The 15,133-nt window shown below is 49.5% G+C and overlaps 1 protein-coding gene across 1 annotated transcript; it reads left to right on the top strand.

The window, feature by feature from the left end:
* Positions 1–85: 85 nt before the first annotated feature.
* On the top strand, positions 86–8,527 carry PFLUO_LOCUS2301 (Type I Iterative PKS; the record flags this gene model as incomplete). The annotated part of the gene is made up of 10 exons (XM_073779427.1): positions 86–472; positions 547–691; positions 737–1,005; positions 1,069–1,432; positions 1,487–1,713; positions 1,770–2,331; positions 2,387–2,546; positions 2,608–7,225; positions 7,275–7,595; positions 7,664–8,527. 10 exons carry the CDS (start codon positions 86–88, stop codon positions 8,525–8,527), a joined length of 7,917 nt encoding a protein of 2,638 aa, XP_073636383.1.
* Between the last annotated feature and the right edge of the window lie 6,606 nt (positions 8,528–15,133).

The following is a 15,133-nucleotide window of genomic DNA, read 5'->3' as shown; positions in this document are numbered from 1 at the left end:
ACAGCTACATTCCACGTTCATCCTTCTGTAACATTTCCACTAAGACAGTTGAGCCGCCCCAACCCCGTCTCCAGTTTGAACCATCATGTTATCTGAGAGCATTCAACGCTGGCTAGCGATCGACTGGTCTGCTAGTGAGCTAGTCTCTGCAAATGAGAAACCTCCGCGAGTGCAACCCAAGAAGCTCGCCAATGGTTCAATTCCGAACGGAGTCGCATCGGACTCTAATGGGCACGTTGCCCATGCTCATTCCAACAGCTCGCTCGTAAAACCAGTGAGACACCTAAATGAGGAAGTTGATACAGTGCCAATTGCGGTAGTTGGGATGTCATTTCGCTTCCCACAGGGATTGGAATCAGCCGAGTCCTTCTGGGAGGCATTGGCAGAGGGCCGTTCGGCATGGTCGACGTTTCCCAAGAGTCGCATCCATTTTGACGGCGTTTATGATCCGGATCAAGAGCGTTTGAACGGGGTAAGCCGTCTCAATTGACTTCGAACTCGCTATGGTAACAGTACAATCCCTAAGTAACTTCTTTCAATGTCTAGTTCCCACTGAAAGGAGCCCATTTCGTGGACGGCGACATGGCCGCTTTCGATGCGCCCTTCTTCACCATCGGGCCCAGCGAGGCCGCCGAGATCGATCCGCAATCCCGGATTCTCCTTGAGACTACATACCGCGCATTGGAAAACGGTACGTTAACGCATATACGTCAAGGCCAAGCTGATGGGTGAACAGCGGGAATTCCAATGGAGCAGGTGGTCAATTCCAAAACCTCCGTCCACACAGGCAGCTTCGGTGACGATTACAAGGCCTTCTCTACTCGTGATCCTCAATTTGGCGGCCAGTATTCAGCCAGCTCTGTTTCTCCAAACATGCTCGCGAATCGTATCAGCTGGTTTTTCAACCTGCGCGGTGAGTCGATCAACATGGACACTGCCTGCTCCAGCACGTTAGTTGCCTTCCACACAGCGTGTCAAGGATTACGAAATGGGGACGCAGACATAGTAAGTTTCATGTAGAAACAATGGAGCAGTTTTGTGTGTTATATTTGCTGAGACACGGAGCAGGCAATTGTAGCCGGTGCAAACCTCTTCCTGAGTCCAGACATGGCCATGTCCTTGAACAATCAGAATTTCCTATCACCGGATGGTCGATGCTGGAGTTTTAATGAGAAGGCAAACGGATACGGACGTGGTGAGGGCTTCGGAGCTCTGATCTTGAAGCGCGTTGGTGATGCCGTTGTCGACAACGACGTTATTCGCGCTGTTGTTCGCGCCACGCGGACGAACCAGGACGGGCGTACGCCGGGAATCGTGCAGCCCAGTCGACAGGCACAGGCGGAGCTCATTCGGGAAACATACCAAAAGGCGGGTTTGGACATGAGTTTGACGAGATATGTAGAGGCGCATGGAACCGGGACGCAGGTTGGCGGTCAGTACTTCATCGCATTTGGTAGACTAGACCCTTCAAGCTGACGTATATCAGATCCTATTGAGGCGGGAGCAATTGCGGATGCCTTCCAAAGCTGCATTTCTCCATCTCGCCCGCTTTATGTGGGTTCCGTTAAATCTAACATCGGTCATTTGGAGGGAACCAGCGGTATTGCCGGTCTCATCAAGAGCGTGCTCATGCTCGAGCAGGGCATGATTCCGGCAATTGCAGGCCTAGAGGATGTCAATAGTACCATTACAGAGAGACATCCCGACCTGAAGGTATGTTGTTCCACACAGAGGTTGATATCGTCCGTGACAATCTAACACCGAGTCAGTTTCCACAAAATCTTTGTCAGTGGCCTTCGGACGGTCTACGCCGATTGTCTATCAACTCTTTTGGATTCGGAGGAACCAACGCGCATGTCATTATGGAAGACGCGCGGAATCACTTGAACCTGGCCGGACTAGCTGGACACCAAGCGAAGGATCATTTTACATTGGAGCATCTAGATCCCCAGATTCTCGTCTTCTCCGCGAAAGATGAAAAAGGCATCGGCCGTCTGACAGCCACCTACAACCAACATTTTGACTCTACACGCCACCTCATCAATGAGACATATCTTTCGCGTCTAGCATACACGCTAAGTGAGCGTCGCAGTGCGCTACTCTGGCGGTCGTTCGCCATTTATGATTCTCCGGAGCAGCTGGCAAAGGGAATCAAGCCATCTCGACCAGTTCGGGCTCTCATGGCTCCGCGTCTGGCACTCTGCTTTACCGGTCAAGGAGCGCAGTGGGCTGCCATGGGTCGTGAGTTGCGGCAATTCAGGGTCTACGCGCAAAGTATTGCCGACTCGTCTGCTGTTTTGAAGGCCCTGGGATGCTCTTGGAACCTGCAAGGTGAGCAAGCATATTGGTCTCCTATTTTTCTTGTACTTGCTGATGCCTTGAGCAGAGGAGTTGTCGCAAGACGAAAAGCAAACCAGAGTCAATGAACCAGAATTCAGCCAGACACTGTGCACTGTTGTCCAGATTGCTCTGCTGGACCTGATAGAAAGTATAGATGTCCATCCGACGGTAGTGGTGGGCCATTCGTCAGGCGAGATTGCTGCGGCGTGAGTTTCTTTCTCCTCTACTGCTTTGGAAATCGAGATTTTAATCTAAACACCTACACAGATATTGCATCGGGGCTCTAGATCGACGGTCCGCAATCAGCGTCGCATACTATCGGGGACTCCTATCCTCCCAACTTGCTACTAGCAACACCAAGTTCGGTGCAATGCTGTCAGTCAATTTGTCCGAAGCCGACGTCGCACCTTACTTTGAAGCCATCGCAGCCCAACATGGACACTTGGGTATCTCCATTGGATGTATCAACAGTCCAGGGAACGTTACCATCACAGGCGACGCTGATCAGATCAACACTCTCAAGGAGACTCTCGATCAGGCGGGTATATTTGCGCGTAAGCTTGCGGTCCGTGTGGCCTATCATTCCTCCCATATGCAGACCATCGCTCGGGATTACCTCAAAGCCATGGGCAGATTATCTTCCCGCCTTGGAACCCCATCAGTTGTTATGATCTCCTCGGTGACGGGTGAGGTTGTAACATCCAGGCAGGTGGGGCGCAAAGAATATTGGGTGCAGAATATGGTCTCACCAGTACGATTTGTCGCTGCCTTGACAAGTGCTGCCTCATTGAGGGTTCAAGAGAACGGAGAGATCAATTATGAGACGAGTCGATTGCAGGTTGAGGACATCATGGAAATGGGCCCTCACTCCGTCTTGCAACGGCCTATCAAGGATACCTTGAAAGCGGCCAGTCGGAATGCAGCTGTTGGGTACATATCTGCTCTTGTTCGGAATTTCAATGCAATTCAGAGCCTATTTGATGCCCTTGGTTACCTCTACTGCCGGGGACACCATGTCAACATCCAGACACTCAACCGGCTGAACATGCTGACATCCCCGTTGCCTGTCCCGTTGACCAATCTGCCGGAGTATCCCTTCGATCACAGTCTCTCCTACTGGCGAGAGTCACGGGTGAGCAAGGGTCATCGGCTGCGGGAGGCACCACGCAATGACTTCCTGGGGATGCGAGTGCCAGACTGGAATTCACAGGAGGCCAAGTGGAGGAAGCGGATCAAGCTCTCCGAGGAACCGTGGATCGGGGACCACAGCATTGCGTGGGTGAACATCCTTCCCGGCGCAGCCATGCTGGTCATGGCAGTGGAAGCTGCGAAGAGCGTTTCTCGATCACGATCCGATCGAGCGATTGCGGGATATACTTTGAGAGATGTGTCCTTCTCTCGGGCGCTGGCTATCTCGCAAGACCCCGATGGGACCGAGGTGGAATTCTACCTCCAGTCTAGCGGACAGTCGGCCGATCGTGAGAACTCATGGTCCGAGTTTCGTCTTTACTGCATCGAGAACGATAGCTGGGTAGAGGCATGTCAGGGCCGTATCCAAATTTCCTACGTCGACGAGGGCGGCCTAGTCGATCAAGGGCGACAAGCTCAGCGCGAGTGGAAACGACATGCCGCTGAGCTATCCCGTATTCGCAGATCCTGTCCACGGATAGTCGACATGGAGCGGATGTACAAGTTACTGGCGGAGAAGGGCATCGATTTTGGCCCGGCCCATCAAGTCATCAAGACATGCGCTTACAACGACGAGATGGAATCCTTTGGGAAGATCGATCCGCATCAATGGCGCGTAAAGGCCCGGAAGTTCAGTCAGACTGACTTTACCGTCCATCCAACCTTCTTGGACGGATTATTCCAGATGGGCCTGGCCGCCATGACGCAGGGTGGCACTAACATCTCGCCCAGTGTCGTTGCCGGTATTCGGTACATCTGGATTGCGGAGCACGCGATTCCACCCTTCCAGAGTGAACGCGATGCCGTGCGCATGGCGGTATGGAACCAGTCTGCCTTCCGGGGCCTTGGGGACACGACTTCCCACACCGTCGCCTTAGATCCATCAGGTCAGCAATCAGTGGTGGTGATTGATGGTCTCGAGGGCAAGTTTCTGACGGAGACAAAGGAGGGTGAGAAAGCCCGCCGTCTTTGTTGGAATTTTGACTCTCGTCCCGACATTGAAATGCTGAGCACGAAGGATCTGCTGATCCAAGTCACGACGGACTTCCCCTTGCACCCGTCGCCTCTGGAATTGGATCATGACGTGAAGCTGCTGTTGTACCTGTGTATTCTGCGCACGTTGCGCAAGCTCACGCCCGAGGATCGGGACAAGCTCGCTCCCCACCACCAGAAATATCTTGCGTGGATGGAGCGTGAGAAGCAGAAGTTATCCGTAGATGCCCCTACCACCAAGGGGATTGATTTCAGAGAGGTTTTGGACTACGAGCCGTTTTACACACAACTGCTGGATCATTTGGAAGGCCTGAATTGCCGCGGCAGATTCTATGCAGTGTTGGCCCGGAACCTCTACGAGATCCTGACGGGAGAGCAGGATGCGCTGCAAATCATGTTCCAGACCCCCCTCGTCAAGGACTATTACCGTGAGCTGTACAGGGCTACCAATGGGCTGTCCAAAACCCTGGCATTTATCGATCTTTACGCCCACAAGCACCCGGATATGAGGATCCTGGAGATTGGAGCAGGCACCGGGGGCATGACGCGATACATCCTGGACACATTGACCCAGAACGGATCCCGTGAAGCCGGCGCCGGCACTCCACGCTTTTCTCACTACACATACACTGACATCTCAGCCGGCTTCTTCTCCGGCGCGGCGACCATGTTTGAGAGTTTCCCAGACAAGGTCACCTTTTCAGTCCTGGACGTTGAGAAAGATCCAGTGCAACAGGGCTTTGAGGAGGCGGCCTATGACCTGATCGTCGCCGATAATGTCTTCCATGCCACCCAGAGCTTGGATATCACTCTACAGCATGCTAGAAAGCTACTCAAGCCGGGTGGTAAGCTGGCACTCTTTGAACTCACCGATCCTGAAGTTGTTCGTACCAACTTTGCCTTTGGATTACTTCCAGGCTGGTGGCGGTATCAAGACGCATACCGGACATTCAGCGCCGGTGTCTCTGACACTGTCTGGGATGAACTTCTCAAGCGGACTGGGTTCTCGGGTATCGACCTCAACCTTCAAGATTACGACGATTCCGTCTGTCATGAGCATAGTGCCTTGATTACGACCGCAGCGGCTGGAGTGAAGGACCATCCCCACCCTCCTCCACGGACCTTGATAGTCTTGGACTCTGCATCTGCAACACAGCAGGCAGTCGCGAAGGAACTGGCAGCAAAACTACAGCATGTTGGAGTTTCTGAAATCATCAGTCGTTCCCTTGAGGAGGCTGCGCAGGTGCCGAATTTGAGCGAGTGGTCCTGCATCATGATTCTCGACCTGGAAGAATCATCCATTCTGGCCAACATGAATGCAATCGAGTACGAACACGTCAAGACCCTATTGCAGGTGGGTGGAGGCATATTATGGGTCACCCGCGGAGGTGGTGTCAGACCTGAACGACCGGAGCATGCTCTGATCCAAGGTGCATTCCGGGGACTGCGCATGGAAGAGCGGCATTCAAAGTTCATATCCCTCTCACTGGAGGTTACTCCAGTCGACGCGCTCCACGCAGCCAATCGCATTAGCCAGGTCTTCGAGGCTACTGCTACCCGACCGGTCAACGACTGCGAGCAGGAGTATGTGGAACGGGAGGGCCACCTGTGCGTGGATCGATTTATCGAGGCCGACTATCTGAACAAGAACCTTGGCGATTTAATGGCAGACACACAGTCGGGCGAGTCTAGATTTGGCGAACATCCCGCACTGTCACTCAGTATCGCATCTCCGGGTCTATTAGACAGTTTGGAGTTCGTCGAGGATGACGCCGCCAAGCTGGAACTCGCTCCGGATGAAATCGAAATCGAGGTCGAGGCTAGCGGCGTCAATTTCCGAGACTGTCTTATCGCACTGGGCCGACTTTCAGGAACCAGCTTTGGTTTCGAATGCGCTGGTACCGTGAGTCGCAAGGGACGGGATGTGCAGAATGTGGCGATTGGAGATCGAGTCGGTGCCAGCGCCTTGGGAACCTATCAGACGTATACGAGGTGTCAAGCTAGCGATGCCATTCTCATTCCTGACTCCATGCCCTTCGTCGCGGGCGCCACCCTCCCCGTAGTGTTCACCACCGCCTTCTATGCGTTGGTCCACGTCGCGAACATCCAACGAGGAGAGACAATTCTCATCCACTCCGCGGCCGGAGGTACAGGTCAAGCAGCTATCCAAGTGGCCCAGATGAGGGATGCTGAGATCTTCGTCACCGTGGGGTCACAAGAGAAGAAGACGCTGTTGATGGAGATTTATCACATCGCAGAGGATCACATATTCGATAGCCGCAACACCTCCTTCGTCAAGGGCATCCGTGGACTCACTGGTGATAAAGGCGGCGTGGATGTCATCCTTAATTCGTTGAGTGGCGATTTTCTCGTCGAGAGTTGGCAGTGCATTGCACCTTTCGGGCGCTTCCTGGAGCTAGGGAAGAAAGATATCCTCTCCAACAGCAGATTGCCGATGCTGCCCTTCTCGAAGAATGCATCTTTCCATGCCATCGATCTCAATGAGGCACGGAAGTATCAGCCCAATCTGTTGCAACGGTTGCGGGAAGACATCAACGTCCTGCTATCAGAGGGCCGGATTTCTCCTCCGCAGCCAATTCACGTATATGGAGTTGGTGAGGTTGAGAAAGCGTTCCGGTATCTTCAGAGTGGGAAGAACACGGGGAAGACCGTAGTAGAACTGAGACGTGACGACCTGATCAGGGTAGGGATCCAACCTGTGAGGAATGCGAGACCAAGTCTAACTTTTACAGACGAACGTGAAAATCAAGCGGACCTGGAATTTCGACGCCAATGCCACCTATGTGATTGCTGGAGGACTGGGCGGCATTGGTCGTAGCACAGCCAGCTGGATGGCTCAACGAGGAGCGAAGAACTTGATTCTGCTCTCCCGATCGGGTGTGTCGAACGACGAAGCACGGGAGCTCGTGGATAATTTGCACAAGCAGGGAGTGAGGGTGGAAGCTCCCTGTTGCGATATTGCAGATTTTAACTCCTTGAAATATGCGTTGGATAGCCTTCAGGGCCAGATACCCCCTATTAAGGGGTGTATTCAGTCCGCAATGGTTCTCCGAGTGAGTTTCCCTCCTGTCCGGTCTTTCTGTTCCGTTATATATATACTAATCAACCTCCCCTCGAACAGAGTAAGGTGTTTGGAAATATGACCTATCAAGATTGGACAGACACTTTCGCCTGCAAAGTCCCGGGAACATGGAACCTGCACCAGTTGCTTCCAAGCGGTATGGATTTCTTCATTACATATTCATCCATCTCTGGGGGAGTTGGAGGGACGGCGTCGGTCAACTACTCGGCCGTTTGCGCCTATCAAGATGCTCTGGCGCATTACCGTAATGCCCACGGCGAAAAGGCGACCACGTTGAATCTTGGCGTCATGGTGGATGATGGAGTATTACGGGACAACGATGCAGTGCGAACCGCATTGATCGGGACAGGATATTTGATGGGCATCACCCAGAGAGAGATGTTTGCTCTGCTAGAATATCACTGTGATCCATCTCTCCCAATCCCCAACACTCCACTGAGGTCTCAGGTGCTTGTCGGGATCAACGTCCCCTCACGGATCGAGGCTCACGGGGCAGAGGTCCCCATTTTCATGACCCGGCCACTCTTCCGAGGAACGTGGAATATCACGGACGCAGATGTGTCTGTGCAGGAGGATGCCGTGGCGGATGTGGCGAGAGATCTAGTCGGGGTGCGATCGACTAACGAGGCGGCGGATATTATCGCACAATCGCTAATGCAGAGACTCAGCAAGTCGTTGGGGGTGCCTCTAGAGAATCTGGACCAGTCGAAGGCGATGCACGCGTACGGAGTGGATTCGTTGGTGGCGGTGGAGTTGCGGAATTGGTTCAAGTGGAAGCTGGAGGCGGAGGTCACCGTTTTTGAGATCCTGGGAAATGCGACCTTTGAGGATATTGGGACGCTGGTGGCTGGTAAGAGTCAGTTGGTGGCGGCGACGGTGGGTGATACGGCACCCAAGACATGAGAATGTGATCTTGTACAGAACTCCTAGTTGCTGTCGAAGTCGTAAATATAGAGATAGCTACTGGTATCTTGAGTTTACTAGTTCTGGCAAGATTGTTGACATTTGCAGCAAATCCCATACAGTAACGTGATACATAGAGTGGCGCTTGTTCACAATAAATATTTGAGGCTATCGAGCATTGATGATTGGATGTGAGAAATAATGTAGCAAGTTGCAAGCAAGTCTTGCAGGACAGTTGCGCAAAGAAAGCCATAAAAGGAAAATATTCCAATTTTATAAACCCATTCATTCGGTGGTGGAAGTGAGATGGAAGTGAGATCATCGAAATCAATCCTACAGCAATGAGTTAGACAAGACTTGGCCAACGAAATCGGTAGATAATCTTGGAGAAACGAAATGTGCGACAAAGACAACTTGACATGTAGACAGTCTGAACCTCACGGAGCGAGCTTATACTCTTTAGACGCGGTCGAAATTCCTTAACGTGAGGTCTAAGTTGGTCTCTGATTGCTAGCGCCTAGTGTCTGCTACCGGTTTAGAATATGTTAGTAGTAGATTTAGGGCAGACGGCATTAGATGTAAAGCAAAAACGTTCAGATCCATTCAAGTCGGCGGCAGTTTTTGCGCCTGCTAGTAAACTTAGTCTATGGTGTTGCAAAATATTACTAAAAGGAACTCACTCACTATTCCTATTCATAAGGACATCGTAGCATTTATGACCGTTGCTAGCAGGCTGTCACTAATGCCGTGTAAAGTAGTAAGGCCTCGAGAAACCAATCGAGCGTAATATAGAAACTAGGTGATAAGGCCTTTGCACTAACCTATTCTTCCCTAATGAGGGAGAGAGTAGCATAGGGCTTTACTAAAAACGGCAAATACCTGGCAAGCCATAGGAGACTACAACTCTAGTCCCGTTGTTGGCAAACTGCCAAAATTCACTGTATTTCACTAGGCGCGATAAATACGACGACATGCGCTGTGGTTCGAAGCGGCGGGGCTTAAAAATAGTGCCCAGCTCGCAGCTTTTGGCTAGGAGAATTGATAATAGGCTTCGATACGTAGGGTTTCACTATGAAGAGTATTCGATAGTTCTACCGACGAGGCATTTCATGAGTCACGAGTTCGGGGGGCCGAGAATTGGTCTCGGCCAAGCAGTGGATGTTGACCCAATAGACGGATGAATTTCAAATCTTATTGTGCTCGATGTAGCGATCCACGTGCATGGATCTGGTTGATTTGCATCATCTTCAATGTCAATACAGTATCAGACATGGTCAAGCTGAGGTTCACATACCTTTCTTATGAATGGCTACACTTTTGCATTTCGGGGACAAATCTAGAGGCTGGATAGACAATAGATCAGTTAAGTCGGCCAGCGATAGTAGAGAGTTCATGTTTATGACATATTAGAATTCTATGAGGGCATTCAGAACTGATATCACGTAGGGTCACAAATTGCTTATATGTATTTACCCTACCTCTACTTTATAAGCGTACTTTAACTATAGTTCGAATCTAATTCTATTAAGAATTAGTATGTCTATAGTCTATACTAAATCGTACCCATTTCTATACCCTTTTGTCTCTATATCGCTTCAACGTTTAGGAACCTCATTCCTCACCTAACTAATAGGTATCTATCCTAAAAACTAGTCCTTTTTACTTAGAAGACTCGCAAAAATTCAAGAAATTGCTTTAAATATTAATTAAGCAATAAGAGTAATAGCTTATCTTTACCATCTTTAGCATAGACTCCATAGAGCACCTTTTTGTGCTGGTGTATAGATAGTATCGTATATGACTATTTAGATGGTCGTAAAAGTATATTTTGAGTATAGAGCAAAGCAAGTACATCTATAGTTATAATACCCTTTAACCTCTATTTAAAGGCGCCTAGCCTTTTATAAAGACTTATTAGTATTAGTAGAATCCTTATTAATATATTTATTTAAGATCTATAACTAAAGCACCCTATTTTTTTGCCTGATTATTATGCTTACGATAGTAGTGCTTATATGTGAGGAATAGGTGCGAATTAAGTGGTTAAAGTCGATGTATGAGCTTTAATAGGAAGTAGAGAGTAGAATAATCCTATTCTACTTATAAAAATTAATAAAATCACACGACTTATAAGATATATGGCTATTAAAAATTAGAAGCCTACAATCCATATAACGTGGAAGGTATGGTTTAGTGAGTTTGTCAAAATATTAAAGCCATTAGTAGGCGTGAACCTATATTAAAAATTGAAAATCATTAGCTCCCTCCCCCCTAAATAATTAATAGAGCACTTACTTCATTATTCCACCCTATCTCTAATATACTCAATCAATCAATCAATAGTTCATTTGCCCGATGTAGCTTGCTTTAGATACAGCCGCTATGCGGGAGTGCTGTCAGGCCTGCCTGACAGCCGAGGGAATGACTCCCAGAGCCCAAAGTAGTAATCCTGTAGTGCTCGGTTTGAACCAAAGCACGTGACCACAGTAGAATAAATAATGATGACCAAGGAAAAACAAAAGGAGAGAGGTGACCGTCTTCCCCCGATCCCCACGATCCAACTGCCCACGGTATTTCAACTGCCCACAAGTCCTCACTGCACCAGCGGTCTCTCCTCCTATCCGTTGGGGGTCCGACTTTAGGGGGCGATTATTTCAAGAAACCCTTTTTGCCAAGAAAGAGTTGTCCGAACTAGTTATAAATGTCGAGTGTTTCGCCATCCCTGTTTTGCGCGCTGACCCTTGCAAATCACTGCCATATGTATTTGAGAGACTCATCCCGCCCCAGAAATAATGGGGCGAGCTCCGTTCTTTCTACAACGCCGTGCGGCGTACATAGGATCTTCGTTTTTCTCCCTTTCCTTCCCTCTTCACTCTCACCTTCACGCACACATATCCGATATGAAACCGGTTCTCTCTCTGATGTTCTTTAGTATTGCCGCTGTAGGTGCCACCACCCACTTCCCTAAGTCCTATAGCGAATACGTGCAAAGCTGTCCCTCGTGTCTCCGGCCATGTCTTATTGCAGTCTACGAAAAATACTTGGCGAATGAGTGTGGCCAAGATGCTTTTGCAAGCACTAGCATCTCCGATACACATTGTTTGTGTACGTTTTCGAGCTATAGGAATTATTCATTGGCTGTCGGATCGTCCAATACCTCATGTGTTAATGATGAAAGTTGCCTGAAGATGAGGAAAGATGGTCTGAATAATGGTTCGTGGGCTGGAATATGGAAGCTTTACGACGCCGTGGACGTATGGGGCCAAGTGTGCCTGGGTAGTGAGTCGTCCTTTGTGTGTGAGACTTGGAAATTATATCGCTGACAGAAATACCTAGATTCTGCCTCTACCCCGTCACCTTACTTGCCCATGTTAATAGGAGTGGCGAGTCTGCTGGGGCTGCTTTTGATTTAGGTGGACAGGAAAGGGAGAACAAGCAGCAATAACCCCAGACGTGGACACAACAGGACAGACGGCACGTGATAGAACGTTACCAAGTGCCGGTATAAACTGCGAGGGACAGATACCATAAGATGATATTCGACATGGTAAACTGCAGAGGGATATATAAGGACACTCGTTTACCAACATGGATTTAGTTCTTCGCTATCAATCTGCAGCGCAGCAAGAACCTAATTATTGAGAGAGGGGCATCTTTGATAGCAGAGGAAGGTGGAGTTAGACAATTTCACATTGCTGATACGGATCTTCGCCACAATCTAGTAGCCAGATCGTCATATATTCAGGTAAATAGGCATATCTACATGAGATAAGGTTGTTAGATTTTCGTCCGAAGACTTCTGAATCAACACCACATGGAAGACGCCGTGGATGGGCGTGGAGAGCTCAGAGAGAAGTGATTATGGACTAGGAGCCGATAAAGATCGGAATCTCCTTGAGGAACGGCAACTCAGAATAGACCGGGACAGCGTGCAACGCCCTCCATGCCAGGCATCTCGGTATTCTGTGCATCATGGAGCGGCTTAGCTTCCAGAACGTTCGGACTGTGACCGGGCAACCAGATCAGAAGAGAAAACGATGAAGGTATTCAATTTGAGTACTATGGACGACGGGACTTCCAGGTTGGAGAAGGGAAAGAAGAAGAAGCAAAGAGAGTCCCTACTATCTGTGAGATCGAGAATCTCCTTACAAAGCTCTTACGGGATCACGTGTGATCACCTGATCGCCCTGATGTATTTAATTCGATCGCTCCACTACATTTACAATACAACACTCGCTTCGTCTTATATATCTACTGAACCCATATCACGTGCCAGGCACAGTCGCCTCAGGCACTGCTCATCAGGCTGGTCACAGTAGTAAATAACTCATCAAATTTATCGAAATTTAGGTTGAATCAGGCTGGAGCAGGTCCTGCCATGGCCTAGCTAGGCGTGCCTCTATTAGATGCCAGATGTCGATGTAAATAGTTCCGACATTAAGATCCCCCATTCGGATTCTAGCTTATTCATCGACGTTGGTGAGGGCGGTGATTCTGTTCCTGGAGACTGGGTAGTTGACAACGATATTGAGATCGGACCCTCGTCCACGCAGGAACAGTAGGCGAGCCCGCTGCGTGGTTCGATACAATAAGGGATCTCCGTATCCTTGCCGCAGATTATAAACGCGCAATCCTTCTGCGACTTGCAACTGTGTCGGGACGAGCTGGTTGTTCGGCTAGCAGATGGCGATGTTATCGCACTAGAGAAGCCGGGTGAAGGAGTCGCAATTGAGAACGAGGTGCCGTCAGATACACTCGAGCCCTTTGTTGACACATCTCGCTGAGAAGACGCCTTGGTCTTGAAGGTAGACCCGGATGGCGTAGACTGAAAGAGCACGGTAAATGTATAAGGCTTAGGTGTAGAAAGCGTAGATGCAACTTGCGAAGACTCTGAATTGGGAGCTGATTTTCCCAAGGTCAAAGCTGGAGGTGTACTATGCACTGGTCCGATAGTCGACGTGGAAGATCCATTGACTATGAGGGTAACAGTTGCGGTAATCTCAGTGATTGTGGTACACGAGATCAAAGACGAGTGAGAGTCAGATTCAGCGCTGACGCGAGCGATGAAACCTGTAACAGAGAGGCCCAGAGCCAGCAGGCCCTTCAAGCTCGAGAACAAGTACATCGATAGTTAATATCGAAGATTTGAATAAAACCCGAGAAACTCTTTCACGACCCAGGGTACACCTAGCTGCCTTGATATATGGCAACACAGGAGGACATCTTTTCTCAGATCGCACAGCATTGGCTCATTCAGGGATAGTAATCCTCGCGGTTCATTGTAGACAATTCGCGTTTGCCACTTCGCAGATATGGATACCTCGGAACCTTGTGATGACGATGTGACATGATCCTTTCGCCCTCTAAAAATGAGGGCTTTCGTTTTAACTAGCTTTTTATTTCGAGTCTGCGGGCATGGCCATGGGTAGGGGTCATAAACACCTTCTCGGAGCCTTGTGATGACGATGCGACATGATCCTTTCGCCCTCTAAAAATGAGGGCTTTCATTTTATCTAGTTCTTTAGTCCGAGCCTATTGGGGCCATGGGTAACGTTCAGGCCCTAAGCGATCAGGGGTTCTAGAATCAGCGTGTAGAGATTCTAGTGCGCGAGACTTACCTTTTGACGGCCAAATCATACCTCGCATCTTGCCCATGTCTCTCTCATGATTAGGAGGAACATGCACCACGTGTTATAACTAGTGCAAATGCCTTATTCGTAGAAGGACCTGCGAAGCGGTCAGTAAATGATCTGACATAGGTGATAGCCACAATGTCTTCGCCTACACGGTAGAGCTCAGGTACCTAGCGCGGACTAGCCAGGGGCTGGCCCCACTCAACACGAATAGACGCGCCTATAAGCTCAAGGTTTCGCCTGTAATGTTACGAATATTCTTGGCTACGTAGGCTATGTTACTTCACGCCCTCTCTTTTACCGGGCGAGGCGGGGTTGACTTCGCGAAAATCTGTAACTTAATCTGCTGAAAAAAATAGGGGTATACCGCCCTCACAAAAGTCTAGTATTTCGTAGTGCAAGGGCCGACGAGACTGAGTACTAACAATATAAATAGCTATTGGGAACTCCATAGACAAACAAATTTTGAAACCAAGGCCCATTGACCTGTCTATCCAAAAGTTTACTTTCAGGCATTTCTACGTTACCCACTATGCACCTCGTCTGGTCACTTGTGTTGCTCGGGCTATACGCTTCAGCAATACCCCATGACGTGAATACTGGAGCGGAAATAGACATACTCCCAAAATCAGCAGAAGTTTCTGAAACTCCTCCCCCAAAGGATGTGCTCAACTTCAAAGACCATTTTGAGGCATGTGAGGCTTCCATAAACTGTGAGGTAGTGAGGGATAGCCAGAAGGGCAAGCGTAAAGCTCAGTTCATCAAAGGCATGGAGCCTGGTACCGAGATTTTTGACTATATCTCCCTTCTTGCGGGACAGCCTGAGTACACCTCGCATTTATCGAAGCGGGTAGCGCCAAAAAAGACCTACGAGGAACTCCAAGAGGCCCTTGAAATCCTGGGGAAAGAAGTCCCAGAAAACCGCTATGTTCAAAACTTCACCAAACTTTTCGGGAACATCACTGGATACATC

The sequence above is a fragment of the Penicillium psychrofluorescens genome (assembly GCF_964197705.1).
Source record: "Penicillium psychrofluorescens genome assembly, chromosome: 2".
Lineage (NCBI taxonomy): Eukaryota > Fungi > Ascomycota > Eurotiomycetes > Eurotiales > Aspergillaceae > Penicillium > Penicillium psychrofluorescens.
This window is presented reverse-complemented; position numbering and strand designations above follow the sequence as displayed.